Source organism: Xyrauchen texanus, chromosome 29, assembly GCF_025860055.1.
Source record: "Xyrauchen texanus isolate HMW12.3.18 chromosome 29, RBS_HiC_50CHRs, whole genome shotgun sequence".
In the NCBI taxonomy this organism is placed as follows: domain Eukaryota; kingdom Metazoa; phylum Chordata; class Actinopteri; order Cypriniformes; family Catostomidae; genus Xyrauchen; species Xyrauchen texanus.
In genome coordinates, this window is record NC_068304.1 from 38993469 (window position 1) to 39015221 (window position 21753).

Genomic DNA, 21753 nt, shown 5'->3' on the forward strand with positions numbered 1-21753 from the left:
TTTTCTGTCCTTATGGGGACATTTGGTACCCACAAAGTGATAAATACACACACACACACACACACACACACACACTCACACATGCACAAACACTCACACACACACACATTAACGCTCACACACACGCACAAACTCACACACAAACTCGCACACACACTCACAAACACACTCTCACACACACTCATGCACACACTCTCACACACTCACGCACACACACACACAAACACTCACACATACTCACACAAACACTCACACACACATTCACACGTACACACGCTCACGCACACACACACTCACAAACACATACACACACTCTCACACACACACACACTCTCACACAACACACACTCTCACACACGCATACAACATACACACACTCTCACACACACACACTCTCACAGACAAACCCACACACACATTCTCACACACACACACATCTTTTTAATTTCATGCCTTTCTTCCTCTCTCTTACTCACACTGTATTATGGTGTATTTATGGTGTATTTTATTTTGAAGTTCTGTTTCATGTTCTTGTTGTTCCTTGACCATTTTGGTTAATCGTAATGGTTCATTGTCGAGTTGAGTTCATTGTCTCAAAGTCACATTGTGCTTTCTAGATTTTCGTTTATGGAGAGTTTTGTGTAGGCAACAACTTTTTACTTTCAATTCCACAAATCTTCACTTGGCTGCACGTTACACACGTATACTTGTCACGGTTCAATTTTCGTTAGACATGCCACATTTTTGGCATGTCTGTCCCACACACTGCACAACAGCAGCAGGTTTAGATTTGATGGACTCCACATTCAGTCAGTGCTGGCCTGGAATGGCCCTTTCAGCCAGGTGATGTGGGGATGTTTTATTATTGTGTAGCAGAAATCAAAAACAGGAAAAACAAGCATAACTCATTTGTACATGAGACAGTCGCCACTTGAATGAACTTCTGTCACTTTCAGAACTGTGGACTTCAAGAAAGTCCTTATTGAGCAACTTGTGAGCAACATATTTTTAAAAAGTGGCTTCAAACTTCACTTTTGAGTTTGGAGTTAGGTGTTTTGAATAGTACATAAAGGGTCACAAAACCCTCCTAATTCAGCACCAAACTCCGCCCCCCACCCTGCCACACCCTCACATCCTCATTCTCATTCCCATTAAAAACCAAAGATGGCGATGGCATGAATAAGGTCTATGCGAGCTCATGCATGAGGGAGCGTTCCTTCTCATGAATAATGTGGAGAAATGCTCAGAATCTACTGAGGTACATGAGTAAAATGAAAAAAAATTATAAATAAAATAAAATGGTACTTTCCGCTAAACAATAAACACAATGAGTGCAATCGTTGTTTTCAATGATGTGTAGCATGTGCATATCTGTTAACATGTCAAAAATGTGTTTTGGGGTTTCATGATTCTTTAACGTGTTGCTTTAAGGTTGCTAGGCAGTTCTGGGTGGTTGCTAGGGCATTGATAGATAGTTGCTAGGCAGTTCTGGGTGATTGCTAGGGCATTGATAGATAGTTGCTAGGGTGTTCTGGGTGGTTGCTAGGGCATTGATAGATAGTTGCTAGGCAGTTCTGGGTGGTTGCTAGGGCATTGATAGATAGTTGCTAGGCAGTTCTGGGTGATTGCTAGGGCATTGATAGATAGTTGCTAGGGTGTTCTGGGTGGTTGCTAGGGCATTGATAGATAGTTGCTAGGGTGTTCTGGGTGGTTGCTTGGGCATTGATAGATAGTTGCTAGGGTGTTCTGGATGGTTGCTAGGGCATTGATAGATAGTTGCTAGGCAGTTCTGGGTGGGTGCGAGGGCATTGATAGATAGTTGCTAGGGTGTTCTGGGTGGTTGCTAGGGCATTGATAGATAGTTGCTAGTGCAATTCTGGGTGGTTGCTAGGGCATTGATAGATAGTTGCTAGGGTGTTCTGGATGGTTGCTAGGGCATTGATAGATAGTTGCTAGGGTGTTCTGGGTGGTTACTAGGGCATTGATAGATAGTTGCTAGGCAGTTCTGGTTGGTTGCTAGGGCATTGATAGATAGTTGCTAGGGTGTTCTGGGTGGTTGCTAGGGCATTGATAGATAGTTGCTAGGGTATTCTGAGTGGTTGCTAGGGCATTGATAGATAGTTGCTAGGCAGTTCTGGGTGGTTGCTAGGGTATTGATAGATAGTTGCTAGGCAGTTCTGGGTGGTTGCTAGGACATTGATAGATAGTTGCTAGGGTGTTCTGGGTGGTTGCTAGGGCATTGATAGATAGTTGCTAGGGTGTTCTGGGTGGTTGCTTGGGCATTGATAGATAGTTGCTAGGGTGTTCTGGGTGGTTGCTAGGGCATTGATAGATAGTTGCTAGTGTGTTCTGGGTGGTTGCTAGGGCATTGATAGATAGTTGCTAGGCAGTTCTGGGTGGGTGCTAGGGCATTGATAGATAGTTGCTAGGCAGTTCTGGGTGGTTGCTAGGGCATTGATAAATAGTTGCTAGGCAGTTCTGGGTGGTTGCTAGGGCATTGATAGATAGTTGCTAGCCAGTTATGGGTGGTTGCTAGGGCATTGATAGATAGTTGCTAGGCAATTCTGGGTGGTTGCTAGGGCATTGATAAATAGTTGCTAGGGTGTTCTGGATGGTTGCTAGGGCATTGATAGATAGTTGCTAGGGTGTTCTGGGTGGTTACTAGGGCATTGATAGATAGTTGCTAGGCAGTTCTGGTTGGTTGCTAGGGAATTGATAGATAGTTGCTAGGGTGTTCTGGGTGGTTGCTAGGGCATTGATAGATAGTTGCTAGGGTGTTCTGAGTGGTTGCTAGGGCATTGATAGATAGTTGCTAGGCAGTTCTGGGTGGTTGCTAGGGCATTGATAGATAGTTGCTAGGCAGTTCTGGGTGGTTGCTAGGACATTGATAGATAGTTGCTAAGGTGTTCTGGGTGGTTGATAAGTGGTTCGGGACCCTCAAAAGTGAATTTAAGATCCATCAGGCACAAATGACCCTATCAGTATGCACACACTAATTGTAGATAGGTTACCAGCACTGCTATCCCTGCTATCAAAGCAATAAATATTTAAATGATAAGAAGGTGTATAGATCATTGCTACATCAGACTGATGATGAAATTAGGTCAGTTTAATTTGCTCAATGAATCAGTGATAAATGTTTCTTTTTGAGTCAGGGAAGCCCTTTAATGAACTACTCAAATGAAGCATTGCGAATGACAGAATCAAAGATCAGTACAAAATAAAACTATTGACTTATAGTGAAACATGCATGCCGTGAACTCTCTAGACTATAAAATGTGACATAATGATTACTCGCTGTGACATCCAGCTCTAATGTTAAGCACATTCTGTTCTAGACATGGGTTGACGCAGAATCATCCCTCTCTGGCACGACAGTCTGAGACGTCTCAATGTTTGACTAACAACATGACATTTCTTGCTGAGTCATTGTGAGGTATGTGATGACAGAGCAAATTCTTATGATGCAAATGTTTATTTTCACAGAGCTGTAGTTAAATGTGTACATCAGAAATACAATATTTCCATATAAAATCGGCTTAAATGTCTAAAGAAAAAAATGGTCTCATTCAGATTTGATGATTCTATACATTTCAAGTATGGTTTATAATGTTTTTACTATACAGACAGTAACACGTTCACTTTTCTGTCAAGAAGTATCACTATTACAACATTAAAAAAAAAGATATATAAATAATAATAAAAATACAAAATATAAAGCAAATTTCTAGCTCTCAGAATTTTGCAACGTCTGAATATTCGTACACACACACACACACACACACACGTGATCACAAACACACACACATATGATCACACACACACACTTATGATCACACACACACACTTATGATCACGCACACACACATATGATCACACACACACACTTATGATCACACACACACATATGATCACACACAAACACACACACACATTTATGATCACACTAACGCGATCACACACGATCACATACACACATGATCACACACACATACACACATACGATCACACACACAAACACACACACACACACACAAACACACGTACGATCACACACACAGACACACATGCGATCACACACAATCACATACAAACACACATACACCCATATGATCACACACACACACACAAACACACATACACCCATATGATCACACACACACACACACAAACACACATACACCCATATGATCACACACACACACACAAACACACATACACCCATATGATCACACACACACACACAAACACACATACACCCATATGATCACACACACACACACACACACACACACACGATCACATACACACACGATAACACACACATATGATCACACACACACCCATATGATCACACACACACACACACACGCACACACGATCACATACACACACGATAACACACACATATGATCACACACACACATACACACATACGATCACACATACAGACACACAAACACACATATGATCACACACATGCGATCACACATGATCACATATAAACACACATACACTCATATGATCACACACACACACGATCACATACACACACACACACACATATATGATCACACACACACAAAAAAAAACATGATCTAACACACATGATCCCACACACACACACACACACACGCATGATCACACACACACACACACACACACACTTCATGTTTGATTTCATGATGGCTCATTTAATGACTGTTCGAAGAAGGCTCTGTTAGAATAATCCATGAGCGGCACACGCTCTCCCAGCACAGCGTCTCTGAAATTACTTCGTCTCCATGCGTACACAATACTGTTCATGAAACCCTGCAGTGACACTGACAGCGCCTGCACAACAGCAGATACATGCCACACGCTTAATAATCATGTGAATAACATCCATTTCACAACTCTTGAAAACTCACAGTAAAAAAATATCATTTGATATCGGTTAATCAGAGCTGTTTTTACCTGTATGACATACAGAGGGAAGAGATTTTGTATTCTGGGTGAAGTGAATGAGAGACAGATCAGAAGAAGAGCTGGTAAAAAAGAAGAAGAGAAATCAGCATTTCAAACATTGTTATGTGTATTGGAGAATGACATAAATGGATTGGAACAAGTTCTTTTGTGACTTTATGTGTGGATGGTAAAGATGCGCACCGCTGTGTGTGTATTTATTGTACCGACCTGGTGCCCAGCAGAAGATGATCACAAGGATCATGTATCGAGCTGACGACCAAATCCCACCTGGATGTTTCTGAGACATTGTGAACATGCTTGCGTTCTCATAATGTCTATAACAGCTCTCTAACCTACAGTACACCACCTGCAGTGACAGAGAATATCAGTCAAACGGGTTAGCTAAATGGTCACGCACAAACACACACACGATCACACACATATGATCACACACACACACACACATATGATCACACAAACACATATGATCACACACACATATGATCACACACACATACACACATATGATCACACACACACACACACACACGATAACACACATATGATCACACACACACACACACACGATAACACACATATGATCACACACACATATGATCACACACACATACACACATATGATCACACACACACACACGATAACACACATATGATCACACACACACACACACACACGATAACACACACACACACACACATATGATCACACACACACACACACATACACACGATAACACACATATGATCACACACACACACATACACACATATGATCACACACACACACACGATAACACACATATGATCACACACACATACACACATATGATCACACACACACACACACGATAACACACATATGATCACACACACAAACACACATATGATCACACACATATGATCACACACACACGATAACACACATATGATCACACACACACATACACACATATGATCACACATAGACAAACACACATACACACATATGATCACACACACATACACACATATGATCACACACACAAACACAATTACACACATATGATCACACATACACACATATGATCACACACACATACACACATATGATCACACAAACACACATGTGATCACACACAAACACACATACACACATATGATCACACATACACAAACACACATACACACATATGATCACACACACATACACCCATATGATCACACATACACAAACACACATACACACATATGATCACACACACATACACACATATGATCACACATACACAAACACACATACACACATATGATCACACACACATACACACATATGATCACACATACACAAACACAATTACACACATATGATCTCACACATACACACATATGATCACACACACAAACACACATATGATCACACACACATACACACATATGATCACACAAACACACATATGATCACACATATGATCACACACAAACACAAATACACACATATGATCACACACAAACACAAATACACACATATGATCATACACACATATGATCACACACACACACGATAACACACATATGATCACACACACATACACACATATGATCACACACACAAACACACATATGATCACACACACAAACACAATTACACACATATGATCACACACACACATACACATATGATCACACACACAAACACACATATGATCACACACACATATGATCATACACACACACAAACACACATATGATCACACAAACACACATATGATCAAACACACATACACACATATGATCACACATACACAAACACACATACACATATATGATCACACACAAACACACATACACACAAACACAATTACACACATATGATCACACACATACACACATATGATCACACACACAAACACACATATGATCACACACACATATGATCACACATACACAAACACACATACACACATATGATCACACACACATACACACATATGATCACACATACACAAACACAATTACACACATATGATCTCACACATACACACATATGATCACACACACAAACACACATATGATCACACACACATACACACATATGATCACACAAACACACATATGATCACACACAAACACACATACACACATATGAACACACACACACTCACAAACACACATACACACTTATGATCACACACAAACACACATACACACATGTGATCACGCACACATACACACATGTGATCACACACACACACACATGATCACACACACATACAAACACACATACAGAAATGATCACACACACGTGATCACACACATATTAGCACCGTGTTTTTTAGGCTCCGTGTCAAGTTAAAAAGACCTTCAACCAGGCTGATCTCATTAACATTACGTGACCATGGCAACACTATTGCGAAACAAATTATGTGCTTCATTACACGTTTCGCTGCAGTTTCTCAGTGAAATGTCCAGGTGGGGGCGCCAAAAGTGAGTAAAATTATGTTGTAATCAGACGAGGTTTTTATGGTGAGGTGTAAATGCTTAAAACATACCTCCCTAACCTAAAACCTCAACCTAACTGATAGTGTCCTAAAAGCAAACGCACCATGAATCGGACAATTTCTGAAGATCTATGACAGTTTCATCTCACGTGTGAACCACTAACTTTATAAAGTTACAGTCATCTGTTATAGCTGTGAATTGTGTGAAAGTGAATAAAACGCACTGTTATTGTTGCGCCTCTAGCGTTCATTTCACCAGGAAACTGCGGCAAAACGTTGAATGCGGCTCGTAAAAGTATATTTGCAAATATTTAGTATATTTAGTTATAGAAATGTTCGTTCTATGAGACTAGGTTGACTTTAAAGGTATTGTTAGTTACGTTTGTGTACTCACTGTGCAGCTGATGAGGACGATCAGCACACTGCTGAGAGTGAAATCTCGAATGAACTCAGTGTGAGCTGCATCCTATTGGACAAAACACAGGATTCAGGGTTGATTATCACAACTGTACAGAGCTTATAGAGCCCTATAGTGTCTGTAAATTGCTCACCACAGTTGTGCAGGTGTCATTTGTGATATGCAGGAAAAGAATGCAGCTGAAAAGGAAACAGAAAGGGGCTTAGTAAAATAACACACACACACACACACACACACACACACACACACACACACACACACACACGTGCATATTCTCACCTGTTGCAGAACCTGGCAGTGGGCCATCCTCTGCTGTGTGCATTGGGATTGAATGCTGGCACCAGAGTAGCTTGCATAAGTTTGACAGTTTTTACATAGATGGCGAATCCAATAATTGGAACAACCCTGTAGAAATGCAGTTCACACCAAACAATTAACTGAATGCACATCTACTATGATGAACATGTTTTCATCTACGGAGTTCAAAGTCATGTTCATATTTTGTCTGGAGCTTAAATTAAAACATTTATGCATTTGGCAGATGCTTTTATCCAAAGTGACTTACAGTGCACTTATTACAGGGACAATCCCCCCGGAGCAACCTGGAGTTAAGTGCCTTGCTCAAGGACACAATGGTGGTGGCTGTGGGGATCCAACCAGCAACCTTCTGATTACAAGTTCAGTGCTTTTGCCCACTACGCCACCACCATTCACCACATTTAATGTGGTGTAACCGTCTAGAGACAGTAAACACAAATCAAAGTCTCATTAAAAGCTGAAATTCTTGAAAAAAAAAAAATGTTTTGGCATAAGTAGTGCAGAATAATTATTTTCTTTTTTATTAAAACATTTTTTTTTAAAAAAAAAGCTGTGCAACAATTTTATTTTAAAATATAAATAATGTTTAAAATAAATAAATAAAGAAAGAAATAACCAAATAAAAAAACTGAGGATTTTGATTGTGAAGTAAAAAAAATAAAAAAACTTTTTGCAAAATGTATATTCATGCAATATTTTGAGGTTTTTATGAAAAGTCACATTTTGTTCACTTCATATGGAAAAACCCTGAGAAAACATCTTGATTAAAAAATTCATGATATTTGTAAAAAATATTTTCCACCTTGCAAAATATATTTGAAAACGTATATGAAATGAATGATTAAGTTGTGTATTTAACGTGCAAGGAAAGTATTTTAATGCATTTTATTTACACCGCATGACATTTCATGCAAAGTAAAGTCAATGTAATGCAAAAATAACAGCTATTTTCTCACATTAACAAATAGCATGATCCAGAACTCATAATCCATTTCTGTGCATTGCATTTATGAAGACTAAGAAGCAGAACTACTCACCACACAATAATATAGATCAGACAAAACCACTTCCTTCTGCGCAGTATCTGTGGAAATGGATGGAGTAAAAATGAGTACATTCGAATTACACTCTATAGCTACAAATAATTGTTTGGCCGTAAAAACTCAAATGCCACAAATGCTAGGGGATTTTTAATGTGTTGCTATGCAGTTGCTAGGGTGTTCTGGGTGCTTCCTACTCAAAGGAACCCACCTTGGGGCCTGTAGGATTATTTCCACCTGTGTTATCATCAGACAACCAAAATTCACAAGGCCTAAAACCTAAGGCAATATTCTGGATTTGATTTTTAAGGGTATTTTCAACTTTAAAAGAGCACATGTTTTCTAATTATACATACATAAAAAATGTCAAATACTTTAAATATATTCTTATAATTCTCTGAGTAATATCTGATGTTCCATGCAATATTATGAATGCAGAATAGAACATTATGGGGGCATATTGTGCCTAAAATGTGTATTTTGGTGGCATTTTTGTCACTTTCTGTGCCATTTTTGCCCCCATTCATTTCTGACCCTGAAGTACATACACCTCTCCTTAACAAGCCACACAATGCCAGACAAGTGCATAGTAAAACTGCCATTTCATGAACCACATTAAATCATAATGCATGAATCAGAAACACACTCCAGTGAGTTAACTGTCTGTGCACGTCACTGAAGAAAGAAAATAAGGGAGGAATGTTGCACAGCCGGACTGATCCCAGATTTCATCGGCTGAAGCATGCAGGCTCCGTGTCAGCAAATGTGTTTTACTGTCATATTAGGTAATAGCTGTGACATTGGTTTGAGTTTTGAAACATGTGACAGAAAGTGTGAGAGTGTCCCTCACAACCCTGCTCACCTGGTTTTCAAACCCCTCCTCCTCTGCTTTTTCCCTCCATACTTGAAATGCACGCGCTGACTCACAGGCGTAAATGATGACAAGCAGAAAAGAGATGCAGTAGAATGTCTAGAATTAAAGACAGTAAGTTAATGCTTACAGAACTTTACAATGATGAGATCAAACTGCCATGACAAAAGAAAATCTGTCCAAATATACTGTATGTTTCTCATGATCCTAAAGACCTGCTGATTTGAAGGTTCTGGAGCGCATTAAAGGGACAGTTCTCCCAAAAATGAAAATTCTCTCATTATTTACTCCCCCTCATGATGTCTCAGGTGTGTCTGACTTTCTTTCTTCAGCAGAACACATTTGAAGATAAATAGTAAAATATCTCAGCTCAGTAGGTCCTTAAAATGGAAGTGGATGGTGATCAGACCTTTTGAAGCTCCAAAAATCACAGACAGTCAGCATAAACATCATCCATACCACTCCAGCGGTTAAATTAATGTCTTCTAAACTGATACGACTGATTTTAGTGCAAAAAAAGATCAATATTTAGGTATGTTTTAACTATAATCCAATGCTTCCGGTCAGCTGCACGAGAGGGTGGAGTTCACGCGGTCTCTCGTGTGACGTATTCGCGTTTACTTAATCCATTTGAGTAAGGTCTTTACATTAGTATTTTTTGTAGCACTGATGAAACTCGCCATGGGATTTCCATTTCCCAGTATGCTTTACAGGGGACTAAAGAGTTATTTTATGCATTTTTGAGCAAGATAAGAACAGTGTCAGTTTTGTTCATGTTTTCTGTTCTGTTTTATAATTGTTTTTGTTTGGCGGGTTACCATTGTGGTGAAATGATCTGCGCTTATATTGGGCTTTTTTAACCTTAGTACTTTTCAAAGCACTTTACACTCTGAACTCACCCATTCACACACACACACACATACACACATTCATACACCAATAATGGCAGAGCTGCCATGCAAGGCGCTAGCCTGCCATTGGGAGCAACTTGGGGTTCAGTGTCTTGCCCAAGGACACTTCGGCATGTGGGCCGGGAATCGAACCACCAACCCTGCGATTAGTGGCCGACCCGCTCTACCACCTGAACCACAGCTGCCCACAAGAAGACTGGTGCTTGTGCTTTGGTTGAGGATGGACTTGCACTTTCAAGTGATGTTAAAAAAGTACTTAAATAGTGATATTTTCACTCCAAAATCGGTCGTGTCGCTTTAGAAGACATTCATTTAACCGCTGGAGTCGTATGGATGACGTTTATGCTGACTGTCTGTGATTTTTGGAGCTTCAAAAGTCTGATCACCATCCACTTCCATTTTAAGCACCTACTGAGCTAAGATGTTTATGTTTATCCATTTGGCAGACGCTTTTATCCAAAGCGACTTACAGTGCACTTATTACAGGGACAATCCCCCCAGAGCAACCTGGAGTTAAGTGCCTTACTCAAGGACACAATGGTGGTGGCTGTGGGGATCGAACCAGCAACCTTCTGATTACCAGTTCAGTGCTTTAGCCCACTACGCCACCACCACTACTCCATATTTTACTATTTATCTTCAAATGTGTTCTGCTGAAGAAGAAAGTCAGACACACCTGAGATATCATGAGGGTGAGCAAGAGTAAATAATGAGAGAATTTTAGTTTTTGAGTGAACTATCCCTTAAAGTTAAACGTATTTGGTGTGCTGTCCAGAACGGCCGGATCAAGCACAGGACTGGGCTTCTGAGAGTTCTGAGATCCACACTCTGGACGATCTGACTAAAGCAAGATATAGAAAGACAGTTTTGAAATAATTGGTATAGGCTTTATGAAATATAAAGTTGGAGATGTGGAGGAGGAGGGATGCCGGAAGAATCGTCAAGGGTGTGAGGAAAGCATATCCTTGGAATATGATTGGCAGGCCTAGTTGAACAAACATTTATGACTCCTTTCAATCGTTTTATAGCTGCACACAGTCATAAAGGAAAAGACTGTATAAACGCTCGATCTGTAACTGGACAACAACTTCTCACTCTGAGGATGACAGTGCAATTCTCATCTGCTCAAGGAAGTTGTTACAATTATATTAATCAGCAAATGTGTCAGAACCTGTTCTATAAGGTTTTCTATTGATTGAAAAGCCCAAAGGAAATTCTCACAGGAAACGTCGAATGCCTGTGTTACAGTCATTTAAGCAAAGAGAAAGAACCTTCTTAAATGTGTAATATGTGGTGAGTAACATCTAAATTACAGTAACTGGTTTGATTCAAGTCAGACATATATTTGAACATCACTGAATCAACCTGAATACATTATGTTACACCAACAAAATATATTTTAAGGGTTATGTAGGAGCCAGGTTTGAATTTAAAACCTTGAGTTTTTTTTTGCCTACCTGCCTGCATGCCTACCTGCCATCCTTCTTGCCTGCCTACTTGCCTGCCTACCTGTCTACCTGCCTGCCTACCTGTCTACCTGCCTGCCTACCTGCCTTCCTGCCTGCCTCCCTACCTGCCTGCCTGCCTGCCTGCCTGCCTGCCTGCCTGCCTGCCTGCCTGCCTTCCTGCCTTCCTGCCTGCCTACCTGCCTGCCTTCCTGCCTGCCTACCTGCCTGCCTACCTGCCCTTCTACTTGCCTGCCTACATCCCTGCCTACCTACCTGCCTGCCTACTTGCCTGCCTACTTGCCTGCCTACTTGCCTACCTGCCTACCTGCCATCCTACTTGCCTACCTGCCTGCTTGCCTGACTACCTGCCTACCTGCCTGCCTACTTGCCTACCTGCCTGCCTACCTGCATGCCTACCTGCCATCCTACTTGCCTGCCTACCTCCCTGCCTACCTCCCTGCCTAACTGCCTGCCTACCTGCCTGCCTGCCTTCCTGCATGCCTACCTGCCATCCTTCTTGCCTGCCTACTTGCCTGCCTACCTGTCTACCTGCCTGCCTACCTGCCTTCCTGCCTGCCTCCCTACCTGTCTACCTGCCTGCCTGCCTGCCCTACCTGCCTGCCTGCCTGCCTGCCTGCCTGCCTGCCTGCTCCTGCCTGCCTGTCTGCCTACCTGCCTGCCTTCCTGCCTGCCTACCTGCATGCCTACCTGCCTGCCTACCTGCCTGCCTTCCTGCCTGCCTACCTGCCTGCCTACCTGCCCTTCTACTTGCCTGCCTACTTGCCTGCCTACATCCCTGCCTACCTACCTGCCTGCCTACTTGCCTGCCTACTTGCCTACCTGCCTGCCTACCTGCCATCCTACTTGCCTGCCTACCTCCCTGCCTAACTGCCTGCCTAACTGCCTGCCTACCTTCCTGCCTGCCTACCTGCCTGCCTACCTGCATGCCTACCTGTCTACCTGCCTGCCTGCCTGCCTGCCTGCCTACCTGCCTGCCTGCCTTCCTGCCTGCCTACCTGCCTGCCTACCTGCCTGCCTTCCTGCCTGCCTACCTGCCTGCCTACCTGCCTGCCTACTTGCCTACCTGCCTGCTTACCTGCCTGCCTACCTGCCATCCTATTTGCCATCCTACTTGCCTGCCTACCTCCCTGCCTAACTGCCTGCCTACCTGCCTGCCTGCCTGCCTGCCTGCCTGCCTACCTGCCTGCCTACCTGCATGCCTACCTGCCATCATACTTGGATGGCAGGTAGGCATGCCTGCCTACCTCCCTGCCTACCTGCCTGCCTACTTGCCTACCTGCCGGCCTGCCTTCCTGCCTGCCTTCCTGCCTGCCTGCCTGCCTGCCTGCCTGCCTGCCTGCCTGCCTGCCTGCCTGCCTGCCTGCTTGCCTGCCTGCCTGCCTGCCTGCCTACCTGCCTGCCTACCTGCCATCCTACTTGCCTGCCTACTTGCCTGCCTACCTGCCTGCCTACATGCCTGCCTGCCTGCCTGCCTGCCTGCCTGCCTGCCTGCCTGCCTGCCTGCCTACCTGCCTACTTGCCTGCCTGCTTGCCTACCTGCCTGCCTACCTGCCTGCCTACTTGCCTGCCTACTTGCCTGCCTACATGCCTGCCTGCCTGCCTACCTGCCTACCTGCCTGCCTACCTGCCTGCCTGCCTACCTGCCTACCTGCCTGCTTGCCTGACTACCTGCCTACCTGCCTGCCTACCTGCCTACTTGCCTGCATTATTGCTCTCCTGCCTGTCTGCCTCTCACACCAACAATTAAACACAGGTTAGTAGAAGAGATGCACATGCCTGCCTACTTGCCTACCTACTTGCCTACCTGCCTTCCTGCCTACCTGCCTGCCTGCCTGCCTACCTGCCTGCCTACCTGCCTGCCTGCCTGCATTATTGCTCTCCTGCCTGTCTGCCTCTCACACTGCCTGCCTGCCTGCCTACGCCTGCCTGCCTGCCTGCCTGCCTGCCTGCCTACCTGCCTGCCTGCCTGCCTACCTGCCTGCCTGCCTACCTGCCTGCCTACCTGCCTACCTGCCTGCATACTCTCCGCCTGCCTGCCTCGCCTACCATGCCTGCCTGCCTGCCTGCCTGCCTGCCTACCTGCCTGCCTGCCTGCCTGCCTGCCTGCCTGCCTGCCTGCCTGCCTGCCTGCCTGCCTGCCTGCCTGCCTGCTCACTGCCCTGCCTGCTTGCCTGCCTACCTGCCTGCCTTGCCTGCCTGCCTGCCTGCCTACCTGCCTGCCTGCCTGCCTACCTGCCTGCCTGCCTGCCTGCCTGCCTGCCTGCCTGCCTGCCTGCCTGCCTGCCTGCCTGCCTGCCTGCCTGCCTGCCTGCCTGCCTGCCTACCTGCCTGCCTGCCTGCCTGCCTCCTGCCTGCCTACCTGCCATCCTGCCTGCCTGCCTGCCTGCCTGCCTGCCTGCCTGCCTGCCTGCCTGCCTGCCTGCCTGCCTGCCTACCTGCCTGCCTGCCTGCCTGCCTGCCTGCCTGCCTGCCTGCCTGCCTGCCTACCTGCCTACCTGCCTGCCTACCTGCCTGCCTGCCTGCCTACCTGCCTGCCTGCCTGCCTGCCTACCTGCCTGCCTACCTGCCTACCTGCCTGCCTACTTGCCTGCCTACTTGCCTGCCTACATGCCTGCCTGCCTGCCTGCCGGCCTACCTGCCTACCTGCCTGCTTGCCTGCCTGCTTGCCTGACTACCTGCCTACCTGCCTGCCTACCTACCTGCCTACCTGCCTGCTTGCCTGACTACCTGCCTACCTGCCTGCCTACCTGCCTACTTGCCTGCATTATTGCTCTCCTGCCTGTCTGCCTCTCACACCAACAATTAAACACAGGTTAGTAGAAGAGATGCACATGCTGGCTCTCCCAGAGATGCTGTTTGGTGACAATGTGTTACGCATTCAGCATACAATGGATTGAATTCAGAGCAACCGATACTCTCAAACATGTCAGTACTCTGTGAAAGTGGCTTGTGCACAAGAGTGGCAGGGAAGCAGAGCCAACTCTGATCATTCCAAAGATGTGGTGAAATATAAACAGCATCTTAACAGTGGATTTAATCTTTTGACCACCGGTTAGATCGAGTAAAACATTTTGCCACTCTTTACAGTGTACAGCAACATGATACAAGACACTAATGTTCAATAAATTGTTACATTTATCATTAATAACTGGACTAAACTATTTTTCTGCCTTGTAATGTTGTTCATTAGACTAATTGCTAGCTGTTTCCAGTTGTCATGCAATGTAGGAGCATTAATATAGAGGCTTTGCACGCACAGGTGTGTGTTTACAAGCATTTCCCAACAGGTTTGAACAAAGCTCATCCAATCAGAATGGAGTTGAACCATAGTTTTTGAATGTTAATACTGCTGAGTGTCCTTAGTAGTTTAATAAGTGTCTGAGCATATACCGTAAGAGTGATGTGTGTTTCTGTGTCAGTGTTTTCTCACCAAAGATAAAGGCAAGCCATTATTGCAGAACCATTCACTTCTTGGCAAACGTTCATAGGATAGCAAGTTTATTAAGACGGTCCCCATCAAAACAAGTGAAGCCAGGAAATCTGCCAGGGCTAGCTGGAGAAGAGGTTTAGCCTACAACACAAAAACATAACGTACAATATCTTGAGCACAAGTTGTCCAATGAAGCATTAAAGGGAACATAATGCATACTGAGACTGCTGAAGCAATGTTTATGAAGTGATGAACTTATCTGGAAAAACCTTGTTCTAAAGGAGAGAGTTGTAAGCTGTGATGTAATCAGAAGGTTTATTTTTCATTCATAGCCTGTGTGTGTGTACAACGGCACACTATGAGCCAATATTGACCCTCACTATTGACTTATAATGCAACAATAGCGCAGAACATATTTGCTCTACGTGTGATTCACCTGGGGAATGTAGATCTTTCAAATTCTGTTTTATGCAGCCGATTAGACCGTTCAAAATGGCGAGTTTCTATTGGAAACCCCAAATCAGCTGGAACTCAAGTGGGATTTATATGTGCCTGTTTAGATCAAGTGTGCCGCACAAGCCCTCAAAAGTGGAGCCAAAACATTTTGATCGCCCCCCGGTGGCTGGTCCTAGTATAGGTCATAAGCCCCGCCTCCCCATGTTATTCAACGGGACGTGAGACCAACTAAACAAATAAATTACACTTCACATATCTTTTTTCCAAAGATAGTTTCTGTCATTTACTGTCGTTTCTATCACGTTGATGTCATTTCAAGTGTTTGTTTTCAAAATAAGTTTGTTTTTAGTTATTTGATGCTATAAAAACGGTGCTGTGACATCATGATTGACAGCTGTGATTGACAGGTCCTCTGAGCGAAGTAGTCACTGAAGCACCAACTGACTTTTTTTTCGGGATCTTCGGAGGACTGAGGAGATTGGAGCTTTACATGTAATATCTAAATTTCTATAATTAATAATTTCACACCGTCATAAGTCAAAAGTCAAAAGTGCAGGGGCGTGTCCTTGCGATTGATTCAGCGAGAGTGAGGGCGGGGCCTTGATTTCACGGCTTTACTTCCTGCTCACTACTGCGCAGGTCTGGTCCCGAAATCGCAACTGCGCAGACTCAAGTCCCAAGATGTCAGCGCCATATCGGGACACTGGCGGCTTCAGTTCTCACCAATGGAAAAGAGTGAAGGGGCGTCGTCCATCTTTTTTTACAGTCTATGGTTAAGACCTTCAGCAAATTTCAATTTTGGATATTCACATACACCGATTTCAAGTACGATGGCAATGATTTTCTACCTCCAAATCACATCTCTCTGTTACTCAGTGAGTGACTCACCTGTTCATTGAGATGTCTTCTCTTTACGATAGACACGACCATGACAGAACTGCTACCGATCAAACTGCAACAGAAAGAAAATGTCATCCAATCATTCATGTCAGATAATCCACGTCGAATGTGGCGACATATGCAACTTATTTGCAGTGCAACAACAGCAGATTGTTAATAAATAAATGCAAATAAATGCACGAAAGAAGATCGATCACAATAGACAATATTTGAACAGCGAACATACTGTCTGTCAAGGGAAAACTTTAAACTAAAATGTCCTCAAAAGAAACCAAATATATTTATCAGACCTAAGGCTGAAATTCTCTATATGGAGCGATGAAAACCCTAAAAAGTTGCCTCAACTGAATTGAGTAATGGCGTCCCCAAAGCTTGAGTAATTACGTCAACTTAACTTGGTGTTCATGTAGAATGAACTTAAAGCGATAGTCCACCCAAAAATGAAAATTCTGTCATCATTAACTCACCCTCAAGTTGTTCCAAACCTGTACAAAGGAAGATATTTTGAAGAATGTTTGTAACCAAACAGTACCACAATATCTTCCTTTGTGTTCAGCAGAACAAAGACATCTGTACAGGTTTGGAACCACTTGAGGGTGAGTAAATGATGACATCATTTCCATTTTTGGGTGAACTCTCCCTTTAACTATTTAAGTGAAGCAATTAGATGCAAGTAGACTTAAATCTTCCGATTTGCTATTTTAATGTTGTTGTTTCAAATTAAGAATTTTAACTGAAATGACTCAAATTTAGGTCATACAGTAACACAGCTTATATAATGAAGATCATAACTGATTCTAGATCAGTTATTAAATAAATGTAATTCTCCTCTGATGTGCATATATATCTTTAGTTGCACATACACGAGGAGAACTGAGATAGTGTTAAAGGAATATTCCGGCTCAATCGACAGCGTTTGTGGCATCATGTTGATTGCCACAAAATTAATTTTGACTCGTCCCTCCTTTTCTTTAAAAAAAGCAAAAATGGAGGTTACAATGAAAGTCAATGGGGCCAATTTTTAGAGGGTTTAAAAGCAGAAATGTGAAGTTTATAATTTTTAAAAGCACTTACATTATGTGTATTATATGAGCTGTACAGTTGTTAAAACGGTCATTTTTACAGTCATTTAAGGGTTTGTTGACATTAAATCGTAATGGCAACAACTTTGTAAAATTGGCTATAACTTTACACAGAAAAGGTTATTAAGTGATTTTATCACACTAAAATCATGTTTACACACTTATTGTTTGTGTCTTGTTGCTATACTTTTTAAACAGTGAGTATTTTAACATTCAACAATTTTCCCCCATTGACTTCCATTGTAAGTGCCTCAATGTAACCCAGATTTTTGCTTTTTTTAAAGAATAGGAGGGACGAGTCAAAATACATTTTTGTAGTAAATATTCCTTTAACAGGGTCCAACTTAACCAAATGGGTCACAGATCACCTTAATGGTGACAACCAATTGCAACAAAACAACATAAATAATGTTAATTCTTATTAACAACCACTTATCAAACCAGCAACCTTCTGATTACCAGTTATGTGCTTTATCCCACTACGCCACCACCACTCTGTATATGTATCTGTATGTTTTTCACAATGGTGTGTTTGTGTGTTGTGCGTTGGTGCGGAGTGGTGGTGGCATAGTGGGATAAAGCACATAACTGGTAATCAGAAGGTCGCTGGTTCGATCCCCACAGCCACCACCATTGTGTCCTTGAGCAAGGCACTTAACTCCAGGTTGCTCCGGGGGGATTGTCCCTGTAATAAGTGCACTGTAAGTTGCTTTGGATAAAAGTGTCTGCCAAATGCATAAATGTAAATGTGTGCTTAACCTGGATGTCTCAACCGAGAGAACAACGTGAGATTATGTCTGTAACATGCCAATGTGAACTCAGTGCTCTCGTGAAGCTACCGGAAGTGATGGTTTATAGTTAAAAAGTACTTAAATGTTGATCTTTCTTCGCACCAAAAGTGAACGTGATGCTTTAGAAGACATTCATTTAACCGCTGGAGTCGTATCGATAACGTTTATGCTACTGTCGGTGATTTCTAGACCATCAAAAGTCGAATTTCCATCCACTTGCATTTTAAGGACCTACTGAGCAGAGATATTTTACTGTTTTTCTTTCTAAAGTCAGAGACAACTGGGATATCATGAGGGTGAGTAAAAAAGTGGTTTCCAGTTACAAACTTAAGAAGCTATTTCTACCTGTTCTAACTCTTAAAAATGAGTTTTGTTGGGGTAACTTAATGTACATTGTTTACTTTACTAGATCAAAACAATACATTCAGACGTTACCACATGAAGCACATTTTTTTGCTTAACATTTAAGCAACTCAATTGACCAGTCCTGCATTGTAAGCTTTGTGAATTTCTGTCCCACTTTTATCCCTGCCACTGGTTCAAAATGAGCATGAGTGTACACGGAGCGGATCGCTGTCCAAGGGGTCAGTGCTGGAATTTGGGTAGGGGATCGTGGATCAGGGTGCCCTGAGTGAACGTGACTTCACTTGTCAAATATAAATTCCTAAAATCATCTGGCAGAAGTCACATTGCAAGTTAGACAAGTTACTCCCTATCAAACGCATAACTTAAAACTGCACTAGTTTCATTTTGTTTATCACCGTGTGTTGAAGGAGAATCTTTCTGTTCTTCAAGCACCTGTAATGCATTATAAATGTGTTTCGCTAGGCATACAGAGTCACAGAACATTTCAAATTTCCTTAAAACTGGAATGTTTTTCTCACCTTAAACTTAAAGACGACACGTATATCCAAGACAAAACAGTAATCTGAGGAAATGAAGAAAAGCCAAATCAGATCAAATCAAAAGTAGGTCAGGAATCAAAGTATTTAAGGCTATCAGAATAAAGTAATGGCTGATTGTTGGCTTGTTAAACAAGTTGCCCCCCCCGATATACTTCAGGTGTGCAAAGTGATTCATTACCTTTTCGTCCCCTAATCCACCAGAGTCCATGTCGCCTGTGTGTGAGGAATCAGCTTTATTCTGTTAACTACATGCCAGATCTGTGTTGTTTTGTCATGTACAGCAGCTCTCTGACTGCCAGCTGCCGTCTCACCTGGACGTTGAACCTCAGCTCTGATCATGTGGTGTCTGTAGTCTCACCTGTACTGGCGCTTTCATAACAATGTGCCCTGTGGGAAAAACCACAGGTACACATTACATTACAGATCTTGGACCATGGCCAAGTATCGTGTAGCTGTTGTCAACATGGAGATACAACATAGAGGTCAAGCTCTATATGTTATAAACTTAATAATAATATTTAAATACATCATTAAAAATATAAAGATAATTAATTTCTTATGTGTTAAAATAGTAAGAAATTAGTAAAGTAGTAAAAATTTCATTAATTGAAATTCAATTCAATATATTGAGTAATCTTTAATAAAATAAAATAAAAAAACGAAATATTTAATAGCAAAATAAAAAACGCACAATTCAGTTTGATGGATCCAAAGAGTAAATGATTAAAAAGAATTATCGATTTATTTACATATTTTTTTTATTTATATTTGTAATTTGATTTGCAAATAAATATGAGCAAAATATGTTTATTTATTTATAATAAAAAAAAATTATTCTCCCCAATTTGTAACGCTCAATTCCCAATGCGCTCTGAGTCCTCGTGGTGGTGTAGTGACTCACCTCAATCCTGGTGGCGGAGGACGAATCTCAGTGTCCTCCGCGCCTGATACCGTCAATCCTCGCATCTCATCACGTGACTTGTTGAGCGCGTTACCATGGAGACGTAGCGCGTATGGAGGCTTCAAGCTATTCTCCGCGGCATCCACGCACGACTCACCACACACCCCACCGGGAGTGATAACCACATTATAGCGACCACGAGGAGGTTACCCCATGTGACTCTACCCTCCCTAGCAACCGGGCCAATTTGGTTGCTTAGGAGACCTGGCTGGAGTCACTCAGCACACCAAGGGTGAGCTACCCAGGCCCCCCGCAAAATACGTTATATTTACATTTTAATCAATTAAATGAATACAAATAAAAACAAATTTTTATTATTTACTTGTTTATTAAATGTTGTATTAGGCTGGCACTTTGCTGTATATTCCCTATACTGTTTCTTTTCAAAATAAACAACAACAGGAAAATAAAATCCTTTATATGAATTTACATCTACAAATGACACAGTCAAATCATACGAGACTAGCTTCACTATTTTAGCCATTATTGCAATTGTTTTTAACCAACAGATGCAAAGGTGATTTTTTTATGGATTTATGACATTAGTTACCCTAAACTTCACACATTATAACCAGAGTTGTAAATCATTACATTAACTGGACTTGTTTCAATAATGTTTGACAACTAGAAAAGTCCAAATACTAAATATGCATTGTCTTATTAATTAAAAAGTTTTTTTTTTTTTTAAATAAAATGCTGCATGATTTGATATTTTGTAATCTTTTCATTCATTTTATGTGGGGCTGAAGTGCCCTG

At 42.4% G+C, this 21753-nt stretch overlaps 1 protein-coding gene across 1 annotated transcript; it reads right to left on the bottom strand.

Moving 5' to 3' along the window:
• Nucleotides 1-3165: 3165 nt before the first annotated feature.
• Nucleotides 3166-20399, bottom strand: LOC127622764 (transmembrane protein 116-like). The gene is made up of 12 exons (XM_052096846.1): nt 20215-20399; nt 20016-20059; nt 17247-17310; nt 15903-16043; nt 10084-10191; nt 9219-9265; nt 8143-8268; nt 7997-8042; nt 7840-7911; nt 5176-5314; nt 4957-5027; nt 3166-4833 (listed from the first exon to the last, which is right to left on the bottom strand). Exons 1-12 carry the CDS (start codon nt 20242-20244, stop codon nt 4681-4683), a joined length of 1041 nt encoding a protein of 346 aa, XP_051952806.1. The 5' UTR covers nt 20245-20399; the 3' UTR covers nt 3166-4680.
• Between the last annotated feature and the right edge of the window lie 1354 nt (nt 20400-21753).

What these genes read in the sequence shown, in the direction of transcription:
- LOC127622764 (XM_052096846.1), bottom strand. Translation starts at nt 20,244, where the DNA reads ATGGACTCTGGTGGATTAGGGGACGAAAAG. An exon ending in ACTGCCAGGTTCTGCAACAG is followed by an intron (nt 8,043 to 8,142) that starts GTGAGAATATGC and finishes TTTCCTTTTCAG; the next exon opens with CTGCATTCTTTTCCTGCATA. An exon ending in ATGACACCTGCACAACTGTG is followed by an intron (nt 7,912 to 7,996) that starts GTGAGCAATTTA and finishes TTTGTCCAATAG; the next exon opens with GATGCAGCTCACACTGAGTT.